Source organism: Tursiops truncatus, chromosome 14, assembly GCF_011762595.2.
Source record: "Tursiops truncatus isolate mTurTru1 chromosome 14, mTurTru1.mat.Y, whole genome shotgun sequence".
Classification (NCBI taxonomy): domain Eukaryota; kingdom Metazoa; phylum Chordata; class Mammalia; order Artiodactyla; family Delphinidae; genus Tursiops; species Tursiops truncatus.
The window spans coordinates 69,665,116-69,685,249 of record NC_047047.1 but is presented as its reverse complement, the minus strand read 5'-3'; the positions used below and the strand labels follow the sequence as shown (position 1 = coordinate 69,685,249).

Here is a 20,134-nt window from a genome sequence, read left to right as displayed (position 1 = left end):
TCTCTGTAGAGGCAAGAAAGACAAGGGGCACCATCTGAAGTTTCTACTGTTCCATCCACTCGCTTGGAACACCCTGACTGTCAGCAGACCTGGGGACCCTTAACATCTTTTTTTTTTTTTTTTAATTTATTTATTTTGGCTGTGTTGGGTCTTCGTTGCTGTGCACAGGCTTTTTCTAGTTGTGGCGAGCGGGGGCTACTCTTTGTTGTGGTGCGCGGGCTTCTCATTGCGGTGGCTTCTCTTGTTGCGGATCACGGGCTCTAGGCGGGCGGGCTTCAGTAGCTGTGGCTCGCGGGCTCTAGAGCGCAGGCTCAGTAGTTGTGGCGCACGGGCTTAGTTGCTCCGCGGCATGTGGGATCTTCCCGGACCAGGGCTCGAACCCATGTCCCCTGCGTTGGCAGGCAGATTCTTAACCACTGCGCCACCAGGGAAGCCCCCGGGGACCCTTAGAAACAGAGACTCCTCTTCACGGAAACTCCCTCCTTGCACTCAGAGGCCCTCAGTAAACACCCCGTGGTGGGGAGCCCCACCCCAGAGCCGCTGAGAACCTCCCCTGGGCACCTGTTTCTACGGGACACACCTCGCCTCCTGCCAGACTTCTCAAAGGGCCAGCTGCGAAGATAAACCTTCCGACAGCCTTCAAACAAGATCCGGGCGCAGCACCCGAGGGCCTCGCCCCCCGCCCTCCCGCTCTGCTCGGTGAAGGGCGGGGATTTGGAACCACCAGGAGTTAAGGGAGACGCCCCCGCCCAGAGCTGCCCAGCCAGTCGTCTGTCACTCATCGTTCAGTGCCAACACGTGCAAAGGAGGCCCCCTCTCGTAAACTGGAGCTGGTTATCCCCACAGAATCACCATCTCCTCTCACTAATGAGCCTTCCCTGGGGAAAGGCAGGGGCAAGGTGGCTGCAGTCAGTCGCGATGGTTCCACACAGAGTAATCGCTGCTGGCATAGAGGGCCTCTCGCCATCGCCCTCGAGGTCCCTTACAAACAACGCACACAGCTCACTTGGTCTAAGTTCTTTGGACCTGGTTTTCTTCCTCTTCCCTCAAATGCTTTGTCCACCCGTGAGTGCTACCCCCGTCCTTTCCCTCAGAGACCGGCCACCCAGCTGGCAGGGATTTTCTCACCCTGGGAACACACATAACCCAGGTTTCCAAAAGAGCTCTAAAACCATCCCCTGGCTTCTGGAGAAGTTCCCGACTTTAAAAATATTTCCCTTTGGTTTTTGCCTAATTTCCCCACTAATCGGCCTTACACTTTTTTTTTTTTTTTTTTTTTTTGCGTTGCATGGGCCTCTCACTGTTGTGGCCTCTCCTGTTGTGGAGCACAGGCTCCGGACGCGCAGGCTCAGCAGCCATGGCTCACGGGCCCAGCCACCCCGTGCCATGTGGGATCTTCCCGGACCGGGGCACGAACCCGTGTCCCCTGCATCGGCAGGCGGACTCTCAACCACTGCGCAACCAGGGAAGCCCGGCCTTACACTTTTGACACATAAGAGACCAGATCTTCTCCCCACCTGAGTGGAGGACTGAGGCCCACATCAGCATCACCAGTGGCCTGCCCACAAGGGCATCCGAGTCTCTCCCAGCTCACGGCCGGCACCACACTTCCTGTGGCATCCTTCCTCTATGGGCCCCCGAGAACCATCTGTCCCTACCCTTCCCAATTAACGCGCGCGCACACACACACACACACACACACACACACACACACACACACACACACACGCCATCTCTCAGTAAGGTAAACACTCAGGGACAGTAAAACACAGCAGTTAGAAACTGGGCTTGAATTCCAACTCTACCACCACTGGCTGTGGCCTTGGAAGATGTAACCACTGCTCTAAGCTTGCTCCCTCCTCTATGAAATGAGAATAACATGATTCCTACCTCAGGGTGGGTTTGAGAATTTGTGAAGACGATGATGTAACGCCCCTGGCACAGTACTGTGCTGGGCACACAGCAAGTCTTAATAAGTGTTGGCTATTATGATTAGGTGTATGATAAATTCCCAGAATCACCACAAAACTTTGTTCCCAATTCTCCAGCTCTCTTCATCTCCTTTAATACATCTTCTCAACACCTGGGAAGGCGGTAAGTACCAACGGCTCCCAAACCTGTTCTAAGGTTCTACCCTCAGACATTCTGCTTTAGTATATTTGGTGGAGGGCCAGGAATCTGCATTCTGAAAAGCGCTCCTCCCCCACCCAGGAGATTCCAACGCCACCAGTCCTGTAACCTGATTGCTGCATTTTACTATTTAAATACGATTCTGTGTCCCTTGGCGCTGTCCTGTAAAGTTCATCCTGATATGAACTCCCATTGTCCCTCCCTATGGCTCTCAACAGTTTTCCTGCTGCCACGGCCCTCCCCCATTGCCCGTCAGCTCTCCCCGAGTCCACTGCGTGCCGGCCGGGCTGCAAGGCTGCTGATGCAGCTCCATCCCAGGACCCTGCTCCCAGCTGAAGGGCTCAGTCCCTCTCCTGTCCCTCTGCCCAATCCCTATTGGGAAGCCCCTTGTGGCAATGCCAGCAGCTGCGAGAGCCAACTGCCCAGACCATACTTATCAAGTACTTTCCTAGCCCACAGTGCTCTGCCTGCTGTGTGGGGACACCAGTAAACCTTGAGCCATTCGTCAGCAAGTCCTCCTCCAGCCCCTACCCGGGAGGCAGAGTGACACCATGCAATGAACAACAGCTCTGGAGCCAGACAAGTTCCTAATTATCATTCCTTAGCAAGTCCCCTAAATCAGGGGCCCTGGTATATTGCAAAAGTTACCAAAATGGGACACAGAGACATAAAGTGAGCAAACGCTGCCAGGAAAATGGTGCCAATAGACTTGCTTAACGTAGAGTTGCCACAAACCTTCAGTCTGTAAAACACACAATGTCTGAGAACTGCAATAAAGCAAAGTACAATGAAATGAGGTATGCCTGTATGCATCTTCAACTTAATATAGTCTACTTCAAATATTATTACTTTACATATAGTATAACGGTATATTTTCATTTCTTGCCTGTCTTTTGTTCTATTGTTGTCATACATTATTCTTCTATGTTATAAACTCCACAGTACCTCATTTATATTTCTGCTTTAGTCTTTTAAAAAGAGATTAAAAATGAGAAAAAATAACTTTCATTTTCCCACAGATTTACTATTTAGAGGCCTATTCATTCTTCTGTGCAGTCCAAATTTCTATTTAGTATCATTTTTCTTCTGCTTGAAAAATTTTCATTAATACTTTTTGTGGTGCAGGTCAGCTGGTGATGAATTCTCTCCACTTTAATTTGTCTACAAAAAAGGCTTCACTTCACTTTCATTTTTTGAAGGACATTGGGTATAGAATTATAGATTGACCTATTTTTCAGTTCTATTGTCTTCTGCCCTGAATAATTTCTGGCTAGACATCTACAATCATTCTTATCTCTGTTCCTCTATGTAATGTGTCTTTTTTTTTCTTTCTTTCTGGTTGTTTTTATGAGTTCCTCCTTAACTACTAGTATTAAGCAACTTGATTATGATGTGCCTTGGTAGGATTCTCTTTATTTTTACTCTTTATATTTATCTGAGTTATTTTGAGCTTCTTGAACTGTGGGTTTATAGTTTTCATCAAATTTGGAAATTTTTTCACTATTAGAAAAATGCTTTTTCTGTCTTCTCTCTGTTCTTCTTCTGGGACTCTGCTGCTCGCACTGCCTACAGAATGTAGTCAAAGCAATCTCAAATCGCTTTCTAGGTCATCCACTTGAGATCCCAAACTGCCTTCCAGCCTTCTCTTTTACTATCTCATACACCCAATTCTGCAGTCAAAAGTTCTCTCTCTCTCTGTGTGTGTGTGTGTGTGTGTGTGTGTGTGTGTGTGTGTGTGTGTGTGTGTGTGTGTGTGTGTGTGTGTGTGTGTGTGTGTGTGTGTGTGTGTGTGTGTGTGTGTGTGCATCCTCACACCACTGCCCACCAGCAACTGTCTCTGCCCCTTACCAATCCAGGGCTCAAAATCTAATTTCCCCTTCATGGCACACCTCAGTACTGCCTCCTCCGTGAGAACTTTCCCAAGCAAGACAGAATGATGCCTTTTCTCTGTACTCTCACAAGTCTTGTCTGTCACAGTGGCTCCTTGAGAGCTTGCGGACATCCTGTCAAGTCATTTTGGGATGAGTCCCACCCTCAGACCCAAAAGAAAGAAAGCTATTGGACCCTGTGATGGGAGTAAGAGCGATGTTCTGTCAAAATGCGCCTATGCGAGACTTTGCTGAGGAAGAAGTTGAGCACACAGTATTTTAGGAAAGAGTGAGTCAGGCAGCATCTCTCCTTTTTCCAAAGGGAAAAATGAGACACACAGCAGATTAAGTCAATTATACTGAGCCAGAGGAAACATCCTCCAAGGATCTTCACTCTCAGACCAGTCTCTCAATGTAGCTCTCAAGAGCTGGAAAAAAAACATTCCAGCTTCCGACGTCCTTATAAAACCAGGGGGGCAGGAGTAGGCAATCATGATCCAGGAAGCTACTCAGCTCTTGGATCCAGGTCTCTGGGGAGAGATCCCTGGCCTGGTAAGGTGTGGGAGGCCCCAAGAAAGCAAACAGAATTCCCAAAATTAGAAGAACAAAAGCAAAATGGACCACGCAACCAAGAGCAGCTCACCAGCAGAAGACAAGAAGCCTGAGGCCATCCCAGTTTTACACTGGGAAGTCTTTCAATGGCCCAGAACGCCACACCATCCCTTCAAACACGCCCACACCAGGTGACCTGCGCTCCTTCCATCTCCACCTCTCATTCTCCCCACACAACCACATGCTCAACAGCCTCCTACCTGAACAACTTCCTCCTACCACCCCAATGGCCCCTCACTCACTCCTTTCACTCCATTACCCCAATGTCACCTGCCTGCAATGCCCACCTACCCCTCCCAGCCACCCGCCTTGGACGCTCCCGTCTCCACCTAAGTTCCCGAAGCAGAGCCACTCTGGCTACTTAGGAACAGACTCTCCATCTCCTGCCTGCTTCCTGCTCCTGTCACGGGGTCCCTGCCCCAGCGCACAGTGGCGCACAGTGGAGCACAGAGTGCCCTCTTTGAGGGGTCAGAAGAGTACTGGCCTAGGGGCCAGGAGACCAAGGCTACAGACAGAGGCACTGAGACTGTCTGTGGGGCCTCAAGCAAGTCACTTCCCCTCTGGGCCTCAGCATCCCCTCTGGAAACGCTCAGTAATATCTCCGAGGCCACCCCTCCTGGCATAAGCAGTATGGGCAGCAGGGGCAGAAAGCAGCAGGAACGAGATCCTCTTAGGTGCAAACCCCAAGCCCTCCAGATCTGTAAATACCACTCAAGCACAATGCAGTTTGGCACCTCCCAACAGGGATACAGTCTGGGGTTTTACACAGTGACAGATAAGCATATCATCATAGTAACACCTGCATCTGAATGGGGCTCTGTGGTTTACAAAGCGCTTCCACTCATCCTCTCATTACAACCTTGGCCACAACCCTGGAGGAGCGAGTGCGTATCACCAGCACGGCAAGATCATGAAGTGAGCACTAGTCTAGGAGCTTTATTAGCTCGTTGAGAGATTTAGTAACGAAGGTCCAGAGAGGACTAAGCAAGGTGACCAAGATCTCAGAGCTGGAAGAGGCAGATCCAGCCGCTGGAGCCCAGCACCCGGCCTGGCGGCTGGCTCGTGCTCACGGGGCTCCCACCCCCTATTCTCCTCACTTACCGAGGAGGAAACCAAGCTCAGCAACATCAAATGGTTTTCCTGAGACCTGCGCCCACAGGGGCAGAGTTTGAGCTCCACTCCTGTTCACTGAAGAGTTGGTGATAAAACAGGCAAAGTCACAAACACAAAGGATGTCAGCACTCGGTGGGTACGTGGATACGACGACGCTTCCTCTCAGCTAGAGGAGCGGCTGCAGGTGCACGCGAGGGGCCACCAGAGTGGACCCCATGTGGGGGCCCCTGGCTGAAGGAGGGAAGGGCTTCAGTTCATGGGGACACGTCACCACCTCGAGGGGGACACCAGCTACCGGAGAGGAATGTGTGGACGTTAGCGCTGACAGGTTTACTTCGCTGATCTGCCGAAACTTACATACACAACCTCTCAATCCTAAATGTACACATATCACATAACAATGCAAATTCACAGAATGCTCTCTGGAAGTATACCCACCACACACTTGGCAACGGCTGCCTAGGGTTGGGGGGGCGGCAGAGGAAAGGGGGGCTTCTACTTTTATGCTTCGTACTTCTGCCTCGGTTGAATTATTTCTTACAATAAGCACAACACATGATATAGAAGAAAAATCAATCGTCACATCTATCGATCTGTAAAAAGGGACCCAATGTTAACAGTAGGTATCCTTGAAAGATAATATCATGGGTAATATTTTCCCGTACTACTTAGTATTTCCCAGGCTTTCCACAATGAGCACATCTATTACTTTTATATTAAACAGAACCATATGAAGTGAAATTGCCATTGTTTGCACGTTGAAAGTGGTTGGATATTGGCCATTTCATGCGATTCAGCTTACTAAAAATTCATGCATCAACATTCATGCATTCAACAACTATTTATGGAGGGACTGCTCTGCGCCAGGTCCATATCCAGATGATTCTTTTTTATTTTTTTTTAAAGAAAGTAAATAAACCAGGACTTCCCTAGTGGCACAGTAATTAAGAATCCGCCTTCAAAAAAAAAAAAAAAAGAATCATCCTGCCAATGCAAGGGACACGGGTTCGAGCCCTGGTCCAGGAAGATCCCACATGCCGCGGAGCAAATAAGCCCGTGCACTGCAACTACTGAGCCTGCGTTCTAGAGCCAGCAAGCCACAACTACTGAGCCTGCATGCCACAACTACAGAAGCCCACGCACCTAGAGCCCGTGTTCCGCAACAAGAGAAGCCACCACAATGAGAAGCCTGTGCACTGCAACAAAGAGTAGCCCTGGCTCACCGCAACTAGAGAAAGCCCGTGCGCAGCAGTGAAGACCCAATGCAGCCAAAAATAAATATTTATTTTTTAAAAAAATGTAAATAAACCAAGCTGGGCCTCCCTTGTAGGCAGGACCCGAGGTTACTGTCTCTGTATCCCCAGGAACTTGTGTAAACATGTGTCCAGACCATACGTGTTTGGCTGAGTGAAAAGATAAATTTGTAGACAGAAGGACAATAGATGTCCATCAACAGGCACACACATGCAATTATACATCCTAAGTAATCAACAACAAACACAGTATCCCTGTAGGAAAAGAAGAGGGCAGACAAAGAAGAGGACGGGTCAGATTCTGGGTAACCTGATAATCGTGCTGATCTTTATTGCTCCGGCAGGGCGACAGGAACAGAGAAGCAGTGGGAAAGGGAGAGGTATAGGGGGCGTGCAGGCTGCAGAGGGACACGGCCGTGGTCAGAGGGCAGCCCAGGGAGGCAAACATACCTCCAGCCCCGAGCAGCAGTTCCAGCGGAACGGTCCCTGGGAACAAACAGTTCCTCAGCCGCCCCAATCCCTTAAACAGCACACCCTGCCAGGCCGGGAACATTCCGTCAGTCTCTGGAGAGCTGTCCTGCCACCTAAGCAGCAGTGGGCTCCTCTATATTAACTTCAATTTTCACGTGGACTATAATTCTTTTATTAAGACCTGATGCCTAAATTTTCCAGGAGTGGAGACCACCCTCCCCACCAAACCTCAAATTACAGCTGTAGAATTTTACCTCTAGCATTTGTGTCCTGCGACAAGGCAAGATGGGCAGGGTTCTTAGAGCAGGCAGGGGGAAATGCGTGTAAAACGGAAGAAGGTGGACTTCCCTGGTGGCGCAGTGGTTGAGAGTCTGCCTGCCGATGCAGTGGACGCGGGTTCGTGCCCCAGTCCGGGAGGATCCCACATGCCACAGAGCGGCTGGGCCCGTGAGCCAAGGCCGCTGAGCCTGCACATCCGGAGCCTGTGCTCCGCAACGGGAGAGGCCACAGCAGTAAGAGGTCCGCGTACCGCAAAAAAAAAAAAAAAAAAAAAAAAAGGGGGAGAAGGCACCCCAAGCACCACGTTTCAGTTTGCAGCCAAAGAGAAGTGCTAGCATGATGTAAGGTCCGGAAATGTCACCTGAGGACTTCTTGAAAAAGTTCAATGGGTTAGGCTGAAGAGGAGACAGAGAGAGAACAAGATGGCTGAACTCAAATATTAGGAGGGCTGCTGGGTAGAGAACAAGAGGCAGACGTGTGCACTTCCTCTGGATAAACTAGAACCAGGACCAGATGCTAAGAGGGGGCAGGATGGGGCTCCAGTAGGAGGACCAGGAGCAAAGCTTATCCACCCCCTGTAAAACCTGCTGACCTTACACACACAGCTGGCAGGATCCTCTCCAAAACTTTCCTGCACATCTGCTCCGACTTCTGGAGTGTCTCCCAAAAGTCAGTTGTGTTTAGTCCCAAACCTGCTTATGTCAGTTGTTTTTTGGTATTACATTTACATAACTTACTGAAGAACCTAAACAGATAAAATATGAGTATGAAAGACAGTTGTTATTTCTAAGAAAAGTAAAGTGAACATTTTGGAAGTTCCTGAATAAATGTTAAGTAGCTAATAGAAACTGCTGCTGAATTAGACGTGGGCAAAACTGCAAAAATTTAGCCCCCCAAAAAAAAGTCATAGAAATCTAGGATTCTGTACCTAGATTATTTCCAAGTGACTTTTAATCCTCCCTCCACTTTAAGGAAACTAGAAATTACAGAGGACACATCTTAGCTACAAAAGGCCTCAAGGAACACCAACAAGAGCACCCAGATGCGAAGGAAAGATTTTTCCTTTCCACAAAAGCAGCTAAATGTTTTCAACTGAAATAAGCTATTTTAAATGCATATAAATGTATATATTTATGTGCAATTTTTTGTGATTGCTGGATTCTACTGACTTTTAAAAATCTACTTTGTTGAGTTATAGTTTGCATACAATAAAGAGCACCCGTGTAAAATGTGTATTTTGGGAATTCCCTGGCGGTCCAGTGGTTAGGACTCTGCACTTCCACCGCAGGGGGCCGGGCTTCAATCCCTGGTTGGGGAACTGAGATCCCCCAAGCCACGTGGCATGGCCTAATAATAATAATAGTAGATAATAAAATGTATATTTTGATGAGTGTTCACAAATTCACACAGCTGTGTGACTACATCCACAATCACCACAGGGAATGCTTCCTTCACCTCAGAATGTTCTTTGTGCCCCATCCAAACCCCCCCTCGCCCCACAGTGTCGAAGGCATCATGGCTCTTACACACACAATGTGTCAAGGTCATCCAATGACCACCGGTGCTTACCACCATCTAGCTTTGTTTTTACTCCCTTTTTTCCCACATACAGTAAAATTCACTCTCTTTGGTGTATCATTATGTGTTCTGACACACAGCTGTGTGACCACTATCACAATAATTTAACTTTTTGCATTAACTGACCAACCACCTGTCTCAATCTCATCAGATTAGAGGACTTGCACTGCATTTGGACCTAGAAGGCTTGGGCTTGACACCAACCACACTGCATCTTCACTCTATCCTGGGCACTTTATTACCCCTGTAAATTGAACTGTGAGCTCCACGATCTTTTCTACCGCTAAATCCAGTGATAAGTGTCATGAGGTGTGCGTGAAAACGAACAAAATGAGGCCACCCAGGAGCAACGGGGACACCCCACAGCCCTGTGTCCCCTTTATTCGCAATAAAGGGAACAAGCTCCACACAGCTCAAGCATTCAACCTAATGGAAGAGCAGGTTTGACACTCCTCCAGTCCAAATCATTCCAGAGACTTCCTTCCCTGTCTCCCCCACCTGCCACTAAATTTTTTTTTAAACATCTTTATTGGAGTATAATTGCTTTACAACATTGTGTTAGTCTCTGCTGTACAATAAAGTGAATCAGCTATATGTATACATATATCCCCATATCCCCTCCCTTTTGCGTCTCCCTTCCACTCTCCCCGTCCCACCCCTCTACGTGGTCACAAAGCACCGAGCTGATCTCCCTGTGCTATGCGGCTGCTTCCCACTAGCTATCTGTTTTACATTTGGTAGTGTATATATGTCCATGCCACTCTCTCACCTCGTCCCAGCTTACCCTTCCCCCTCCCCGTGTCCTCAAGTCCATTCTCTACGTCTCCTGCTACTAATCTTAACTGATTCCTCCAAAAAGAAGGAATAAAGGAAGAAGATATTAAGTGAAAAGCCACGGCTGTGATGCAAACCAACAACCCTGCATCAAAAGTACAGAATTCTTTGTCCTCACAGGGAACTTCAACTGAAAAGCATGCGTCTCGTTTCTAAGACAACAACAAGAAAAATGGTGGCCCAGCAAAAAAATTGATAAATAAATAATGGGGTGATGAGTGTCTGATGACCCAATCCAGGTGCCCTGCAGACATCCAGAGCATGGAGCTGCTCTTCCCTCCCTTGGGGTTGGCCCCAGCTTTTTAAACATTCCTCTCCATCAGAGCCACTAATACTAATGACAGCGACAGCCAAAGCAACAAGCATTTTTCTAGCGCCAGCTGTGTATCCGGGCCTGCACCAACCAAAAGGACATGTTTTCATCGCTAGTGTGTGTTTCATCCCTACACTAACCCAGCGAAGGAGGTGTTATTAGGCCACTTCACAGAGCAGAAACTAGACTTAGACTGAATAATGTACACAGGATCCCCCAGCTGGTAAGTGGGGGGAGCCAGGAAGTAAACCAAGTCAATGACTATGAAGCCAGGGCTCTCAGATTCCCGAAGCAGAAAAGCCCACCCACGGGTCAGGCTTCTGAGGCCCCTGGGTTAGTTTAAAATGTAGAGGTCAGTTGGTCTGAGACAGGACACTGAAGGGACAGGACATGGTGGTTCCCTAAAGTAACCACCTACATTGGGCCCTTTACTGAAATAAAGAGGCAGTGTCCTAGATCTGTCCCCAGAGATGGGCAATATAATATTCACAACTGCAACCCCAATTCAGGGAAGGGGGATTAATGTGTCTTCCAGAGTGCTCAATACTGCACGATGAAAGATAAACTGTAATCATGTGTAGGAGTTTAGAAAACAGAGTGCTGACAGGTGAGAAACTGTGGCACTTTTCTGGCAATCTGGGGGAAGCTGTGTCTAGCTGAGAGCGTCGCCCAGTGCTGGGAAACGAGCCCGGGGGCGGCAGGGGGCAGCTCCCAGCCCCAGCCTGGGAAGATGACCGCCCCCCAGCACCAGGCAATGCCCTTTGCTCAGATCCCCCTCCAGGAAATTAGTGATGTGGTTTCTTAGGAATTTGCAGTAAATCTGTGCCAAGTAACAGAGTATTCCCCTTCCTGGGAGGGTGGGAAGGGCCACCTACCACCAGCAGGTCGGTGACTAAGCCTTGGGCTTATGGGTCAGTCTCTTAAGAATGAGACCCAGGGGGATCAATGCCCCAGGGCCTGGTCCCCTTGGGTGAAAAACTCAGCCTTCCAGGTGCAGCCGAGGAGCCCACCTAGGGCCGACTCTGGCCTGGAAAGGTGGCTGCCCAGCCTGACGCTGCCAGCTCTGATTCAGCTGGCCCCACGTTACATTTCATGGGGACCAGCCCTAAAATGACGCGGAACACAACCCACAACCACGGAAATCCCGCCAGGGTTCCAATCCAGTCTGCTTACGCTGGGATTTTGAATGGGGGTAAAGCGTGAGGTGGGATTTCTTCTGAAACGTGTCATTTTCTTTTCTGTTTACAACAAAGAAAGTGCTCTTGAAGAGAGGAACGGGAAAGGGGAAGACAAGGTTTCATTACTAATCAAAGCAAATTTCTTCAGAACCACAAAGAGGAATTTTGCTGGGAGAAACAGCTGAAAACGTGATCAGAGGAAGGAAGGAGCATTAGATATAAAATCACCAGGAGGGGACAGGAGAGAGGCCATGGGCCTGCTAGTATTACATACAAATAATAATAAGTAAATGAAATATAGATGATAAATACATAAAATTAATAAATTAAGAGTAACCAAATGCCCTACAGAAAAGGAACAGTTGAGTTAATTATGGTACATTTAGCCAACATCATATTATGCAGCCATTAAAAATGATGATTGCAAGGCTTCCCTGGTGGCGCAGTGGTTCAGAGTCCGCCTGCCAATGCAGGGGACACGGGTTCGTGCCCCAGTCCAGGAAGATCCCACATGCCGCGGAGCAGCTGGGCCCGTGGGCCATGGCCGCTGAGCCTGCGCGTCTGGAGCCTGTGCTCCGCAACAGGAGAGGCCACAACAGTGAGAGGCCCGCGTACCGCAAAAAAAAAAAAAAAAAAAAAGAAGTGGCAAAGGAGTACTGATTAGCACTCTTGAAGAGTTATATAAGTCTTGCTTTAAAAACATCATTCTCTAATCACTTAGGTTAGTACCAGAACATTTCCCTAGCCTGGATCTAACCAAAAATTTATCAAACTGTCAACCAGAGTTGATGAGGAAGGAAGTAAAGATAAAAGCAAAGCAGGAAGGTATTTATTCAACAAACATTTATAGAGTGACAGTCAGGACCAAGGCACTGCAAGGGGCTGCAGAGGGCCTGTACTATTGGTCTTACTCTCCTTGAGGCAAACAACAACCTGCTAGGAAGACAAATTCGACATGTTTCTGAAGGATGCACACTGGCAAATTCCCACCTCCTGGGAAAGGAATACCAACGCCAGAGCCAGGCTGCCCATCTAGCTGACATGTGGACAGAAAGGTCCGGCACTGGTGCTGGGGTCGTGACTAGTGCAGCACCCTGGACAGAGAGGGTATGCGTGCTGGAAAAGTTAAGAAAAAAATTCTTCTTCTGAAGGTAAGGTAAGGCAAAGCCCGTGCAGGTGAACCACGAGCCATCATCTTTTCATGTGCAATGCAGTTTCTAACTTTCTGAAAAATCTTAGAAATGATGTATTGGCTCTCAGAGAACCAATACCTTCAAAAAGTTATATACAGTCATCTCTCAGTATCTGGAGAAGACTGGTTCTAGGGGCCTCCGTGGATAACAATGGCATATATAAAATGGCATCGTACAACGAAGACAGTCGGCCCTCCGTATCTGCAGGTTTCACATTCACAGATACAGAGGGCTGACTGTACAGCCAACTATACAGCGGACCACATTTCTCACTTCTGAGGCATTCTGTGGTACCCCACCCAGACTCATGGCTCTCTTCATCTCTTCTCCCCAACATCCACCACGTGCCACCTGGTTTAGGAAACAGCCTCAGAAGACGGCTGCCCTCCATTCTTTCCTTCCCTGTATGTACATATCACCCTCATGTCAAGGTGTAGAATCCATTTCCCCTTATCTTGCACCTGGGTTACCCCTGTGATGTGCTTTGACCAATAGTGATGGGTCTAGCCTTTAAAACCTCTGAGAGCTACCACTGTCTCCCAGACACCACCATGCTCCACCATGCTGTGAGGAAGCCCAAGCTAACCCACTTGGAGGGGTCACTGGAGAAGCTCGACGGCTTTAGACATGTGAGTAAGGCCTTCTTAGAGCTTGCCAACAGAGCTGTCAGCTGAATGCCGGCAATGAATGAAACAGTCCAGGCAGCCAAGTGAGTGACCTCGGCCAGTGCCACGTGAGGCAGAGAAGCATCCAGCTCAGCACGGTCAACCCAGAGAATCATGAGATAAACTGTTATTGTTTTAAGCCAAGAACAGTTGTTATTGCTTTAAATTTTGAGGTTATATGTTATATAACCACGGATAACTGAAACAGGGTAAATGAAGGAATACATGTGCAGTAACGCCACTGAGAAACGGGCCAACCCACATTAGTGAACTTCCTAGAGAGCCCAAATGTAATCCTTATTTGTCCAAATGTGTTCTTATCCATTTCTGACAAAAACGTTTTTAGAATGCAGTATTAGACCTCACTTTATACTGACTGTAATTTAATATTCTCTTGAAGTGGGCGTCATGATTACAGATATTGGTGACTACAATGTCCTGTAATGTAACAATGCCTCCTAAAGGGGCATAAGGAATGTCGGCTGCAACACGGAACCCCCAGACAGCTCTGCTCCTTGATCAGTGGCAATACTTCTGCCCCTAGAAACACCTCCTCAACCCCCATGTTGTTCCTTCTTATGGTTGTGGGTGGAGAAACTAAAGACCCAATCCTGTTGGAACTGTATCTCAACAGACTCTTAGGGAAGATCTTTTATGACTGCAGAAGAGAAGGAACTCTGGAATCCCACTGACCTAGATTCGAACCCTGCTCCTCTACCTTCTAGCTATGTGGCTCTGGACAAGCCATTTCACTCATCACACATTTCAGTTTCCCCCTCTGTAAAAAGGAAATACTTTCTACCTCTTGCTGGAAAATACTTGACCGAAATACAGCAAGAGTTCAGTAAACTGAGTACCTTGTCCATCCCCATGTTCGCTGGGTTTCCACCTAGGGGTTATCTCTGAGCTCACACGTCTGAGTGTCGGTCAGGACTGTACCCGCGGTAAAGCAGATCATCACGAGTACATATGTTCATGAGGGGACAGCTGGGCGTTGGCTGAAGGTTTATTCAGGGTTGAAGCACCCTACTGGGATTCACTGCACATTGACGAAGAAATTGCAGAATAACCTGGAGTCCTAGCAATTCTGCCTCTTGGAGATTTCACCAGACCTTGGCATGGAGACTGGTGCCTGGACCTGGCCCCACTGACGCGGCCCTCTCCGGAAAAACCCGGCTGATGACAACGTGTTGATTTAAAATAATAAACACGAGGACTCCAATGTGCATGGCAAAATGTCAGTGAAATCACGTGGGTGAAAGGTGGGACCTAAAATGCATTTGCACGATGATGCCAGACTGGGAACACCCTGTTTACACACAGAAAAGGATCAGAAAAGGCCCCAGAGAAATGTGACCAGGGGAAGCACTGAGGGGGGAACTTCCTGCAAAGTTGTTCACATGTTCAATAATTGACTATTCTTCCCCCATGTGCAGCTGGATTCGATGGCCTCCTGGTCCCCTTCTGTGCATTTCCTTATTATCCCGGTTCCTACATGATACCCATCTGCACGCTTTTTGTAGAGGATGAGCCATCTGTGGGACAGGGGCAGAGCCCAGGGCCAAAGGACCAAGAACCGGGTTGGCTTTGCCCCCTCCCAGCCTGTGTCCTGCACACACGCCTCAGCTGCTCAGAGCCCCAGGCTGCTGCCTCCCCGCCCAGCTCCCGTTCCTGCTTCCCCCACTCACTTCTCATACACTCCTGGCCACGTTCCCAACAGGAACATTCTGTCACAGGCTTCTCCCTGCCCTTGCAACCAATTCCCAGGGTGAAACAGAGGGGCGCTTCCTATGATATTTTAGGTCCTCCCACCTCTTGGCACTGTTCTTCAACACTGCTTATAGCAAAGGCATCTGGGGGCAGCCACAGATGCAGGAAGGAGGCCCAGATGCCAGCTTCCAGAGAAAAAGAGGCTTTCAGGGAAGCCCCCTGCCCTCACACCCACCATCTCACTCACCAGTGATCCCTCCCCAGTTACCCAGCCCCTCTGTCTTCTCTTGTCCTCCTGAGCCTCAGTTTCCTCATCTGTAAAATGGAGCCAGTAACACCCAGGAGTGATTGAGACGATGTGTATGAACTTTAGCTCTGGCCTACAGACAGGGCACCTGAAGCATCAGCTTCCTCACACCCTCCCCACTGAAGCCCCCCGGAGCCGAATGTTCATTCACTGGGCGAACGATTTGCTCTGTGATTTGTAGGTGTGAAAGGAATCACACATCCGCTGCTCTATCATGTTCTCATTTGTGAATAAAGGTCTTAACAGGCTAGTAACTCCAAGAGAGAGTTTTGCCCCTAAATAGCCTTTCTGCTGTGAAATAAAGCCATAAAGTATTTTTCAGGGGTACCTCGCTCCTAGCTTGCCACAGTCTCACTCCTTTAAGGACCCTGTCAGAAGCTAACAGGTGTCTGTGGGCACATGTGAGGGTCTTGGGAGCAGCCATGGGCTGCAGGAATGTTCCCTACCTCGGCTGCATTTTCTCCCCACTCCCATCTCCCCCTTCATCCTCCCCCATCAGCAGCTGCCTGGTCCTGCCCTCCACCCCCTCCTGCTTCATCAGCTCACCCCTTGGGCAGCTCAGGGTGAGTAAAAGGCAAGCTGGGCCAGGAGCCAGGCAGGGGGAGGGATGTGGGAAAGGCCTGCCGGCCACAGCTTGCTCCTCTCTCCCTCCAACCCCACGCCGCGCTCTCCTCCACCACAGCCTCCGACGACATGATCTGACGCCCTTCAGTCCCAGACCCCAAAGGCTGCGAGGCCATACCTGTTGCTCAGTTAGAGCCACCCATTCACTGATAAACGAAGCCCCAGCATCGCCCCATCCCACAGCCCCGGACTCCACCTGCTGTTCAGTGGGAACCCTGACCTGCCTACCTCCCAAGAGAAGAACCCAGGCAGCGCAGGCTGTGTGGCTTGTCTCTGACGCTTCAGGCTACCCTGAGGCCCCTGTGTCCTTCTGTCTTTCTCCCACAGAGCCACATATGGGTTTGAGGGGATGAAGGGTGCAGAGGAAGAAGACTTGGGCACTGGAAAGGTTCCTTCGGTGCTGCCGGTGACAGCAGCACTTACCAACCCCCAGAAATCCAGTGTCTGCTTCCAACTGGGAAACTGGGTTCATCCCCCCACCAGCCCAGAAGGGGGTGGAGCCAACAGGTGGACGGGAGAAGAGAAAGAAAAAGGGAGTCTATGGGCAGAAGAAAGCAAAGCAAGGAGGTGCCGGGGGCTGGGGCTACTCTGATTGTGGGGGGAGGGGGGGTCTGGTTGCCGGTTCTCATATCCCTGTCCTCCAGCCCCTGCCCGCTCCTATCCCTGATGGTGCCCCATGCCGGGAGGTAACAGGGGACCAGGGGAGCTGCAGGCAGGGGAGCGAGCTTCATTCCATGGCCGGGGGGGGGGGGGGGGGGGGGGGGGTCTGTGTCTAGGTGCTCTCTCCATGACAACACGGGGCCACAGGGGGCTCAGAGTTCCACCGTATTCTGAGAGACCAAATGCAGGGACACTGTGACTTAAGACTTTGGTGAGTGGGCCTGGGAACCCAGGCACCTTTTAAAAAGTCACATGATGGGACCTCCCTGATGGTCCAGTGGGTAAGACTCCATGCTCCCAATTCAGGGGGCCTAAGTTGGATCCTGGTGGGGGAACTAGATCCCACATGCATGCTGCAACTAAAGATCCTGCATGCTGCAACTAAGACCTGGTGCAGCCTAAATAAATATTTTTTAAAATTGTTAAAAATAAAAAAAAAAATATATATATATATATAAAAAGTCACATTAGTCCCAAACAAGTGACTCAGAAACTTCTGGAACACAGCCCACTGAAAGCTGGGGCCTCCTGCATTCTATCTCGGGCTCCCAAATGGACCTTGGGAGTCACCTCTCCCTCCCCATCTAGTCCCAAAGCTGCACCCAAGGCACTGCCTCCATGTCAAGGTCATGCTCTCCTGGGATGCTAATATTGCTATTCTTGATTTACTTATTTTTCTATCTTTTTTTTCTGTTTCCTAATCTTTTGGAGTTTTTCTTAGCAGCGCCCAAAGGACACCAGCAATCAAGGGTTCAGCCTCTTGGGCTCCAGTGGGGAGAATTTCTGATTTGCTCCCTTCATGGGCAACAAAGCACATGGGAAACTCATGTGGTCCAGGGGCCCTGGCAGAGAGGAAAGGGCTAGAAGTGACTGTTCAGTAAAAGGAAAGGGTTCAGAGTTTGATCCCAGGCCCCAGAGGCTGCCATGCCCACCTATCTGCCCCCAAGCTGTGCTTGTCACCGATTCCTGATAGGAATGCCTCTCTCGCCATTCTTGCCCAGACAGCTTCCAACAGGGCCCTCAGCTGGCAGCAGCACAACCTTAGGTTCAACAACCCGGAAGTCATGAGGGGAATGGCAGGCTGTCACCCTTTACGCACAGGGCATTGGGAGAAAAAGGGACCTTTCTGTGTACCTGCACCAATCCGTGTGCACCAGCCCAGGGCTGGGCCCCTGCAGCATCAACACACAAAGCTTCTGTGAGAGAGGACACTGTGTGAGCCAGAATGGGAAAACAGGAAGAATATTGGTCCAAGAACTAGGAAAAATTTAAAACAGAAGAAAAACCTGTGTTTCAATCTGACTAAGCGGGAGGCAATGGGACGGCCCCACAGGTTTCTTGCATCAACCACCAACAGCACTGTTGCGCCCCTGGACACTCAGCCCCCAATCACAGGAGACTAATGGCTTTGGCCAAGATGGCGGTAGCAGTGTGACGTAGTAGCAAGAGCACTGAAATGGGAATCTAGAAATGGACATTCCAGCCGCTGACTGCCACAACTAGCTGTGTGGCCTCAGAGAGGTCACTCTCCATCTCTGGGCTCATATATAAAATAAGCAGGTAGTGGGTAGGACGCACAGCTGTGGAATTCATTGACTCTAAGCCCTGTGGAGCCCCTGCCCCCAGATAGGTTACCAGATAATAAGTGCAGAAGGCCAGGAATCACACCTCCCGATCTCTGTAGCCCCTCAGAACCTACTCAGGGTCTTGGCACCCAGTGGGACCACAAGACTATCTATTAGTTAAGCTGAGGCCAAAATTTCGCCCCTTCCACAGGAAGGCATCCTCTGGAACCAGCAGACACCCCCTCACTGTGGCCGGCGACCCTGGCCCCGTTTGCATCCCCATGACATGCCTTCTGTGGGGAGACCACCACTCCCTACATCATCTGACTGCTCGGGCACCCTGAGCTCCCAGCAGAAGTGGGATTTACGACAAACACAGTCCTTCACGTCTCCTTATCTGAGGTTACCCACAACCTTTGATCTTAATAACAACCACTTGAGGCAGGCCAACTCTGTCCCCATTTGACAGAGGGGCACTGAGTCCACACACTCAGTCTCTCGCCAAAACCAGTCAATGACAAGCTAGAGACCAGAAGCCAAGGGTGCCCTCTTTCCCCACAAGAGGTCTTCCCAGCAGAGCTCAACGACAAACACAAGGCTGCCTCGCTCAAGACCAGGCCCAGGCGGGCCTTCCTGCCACCCACGCGGGCTGGGCACACGTGACAGAGTGGCCAATGTTCAGAAATCCTCCAACCCCTAAGGCCAACCACAGACAAGCTCTGTTGCAAAGCCAGGGGTTGAGGGAGAGCTGGTCCTTCCTGCACAGGCAGATGAGAACCCTAGACCACGACCCCTGCCCCCCGACATTCTGACTCAAGGGCAAAGAAAACAATGCCACCCCCATCTCCAAAACGGGTACCACCTCAGCTGAGAGCTGCTGGGAAGAGAAGCCGCTGGGTGGGACAAAAGGTGGGACTCACCTCCCTCAGCAACTGCATCCCCTTCAGCCCGTCCCGCTGCTGCTGGGCCACGGTGACCCCCAAGACGAGCGTGTGCACGACGCAGGAGACCACAGAGATGATGACGATGGGGCTGAGGCTGAGGGGCAGCGTGATGAAGAAGGAGAAGACGAAGAAGGCCTGCCAGCCCACCGTGTCGCTGGCTGCGTGGGCGCGGGAGAAGTTCAGGCCCAGGTAGGAGAAGACCTGGGCTGTTATCAGCAGCCACAGCACGTAGGGCACCACTTTCCGGGTGACCCGGTTGGGCAGCAGCCCCTTTTTGCAGAGCACAAACAGGAGGATGTCCAACACCAGCCCGACCCCGGCCACAGCCAGGGGAGCCAGCTTGTCACTGGAGAAGACCACCGCGCACATGACCACCACGTAGCAGTCGAAGAGGGCCGCGAATACCACCAGCACCAGCAGCGTCTCGTGGCGCTGCCTTTTGAAGTAGGTCTGGTACAGGTTCTCCAAGGACTCCGGCACGAAGGTCAGCCGCATGAAGCGAGGCAGGCACAGGCAGGATCCCGAGTTCCGGACAGAGATCTCATGGGTCCGGCCCACCCTGCGGTCAGGGTCAGAGGGCAGGCTGACGGAGTACTCGGCTGAGTACTCGGCCGAGTACTCAGGATCGGAGAAGCCCTGGGTCCTCGGCATCCTGGCTGGTGTCTGCTTCTACTGGCTCTGGAGAAGCGGACGGTGAACAGAGGAAGGACTCTGGAATGGGCCACCTACCAGGGCTCTTGGGGACCTGGGGCAGGCTGACGGCCGGCCCGCTCGGGCAGGAACACAGAGCTGGCTTCCCTGGCACAGGCAGCACTGACCATCTGGAACTTAAAAGGA

At 50.4% G+C, this 20,134-nt stretch overlaps 1 protein-coding gene across 8 annotated transcripts in view; it reads right to left on the bottom strand.

Moving 5' to 3' along the window:
- ADCY3 (adenylate cyclase 3) overlaps positions 1–20,134 on the bottom strand; it is a 95,807-nt gene that overhangs the window by 74,255 nt on the left and 1,418 nt on the right. For 7 of the 8 annotated variants that reach the window (XM_073791706.1, XM_033838932.2, XM_073791702.1 and 4 more), the window contains exon 2: positions 19,274–20,124. In XM_073791706.1, coding sequence (XP_073647807.1) covers positions 19,274–19,948 — 675 coding nt within the window. In that variant the 5' untranslated portion in view covers positions 19,949–20,124. The remainder of the gene's footprint in view (positions 1–19,273; positions 20,125–20,134) is intronic. The other variant, XM_073791701.1, reaches the window with a different exon arrangement.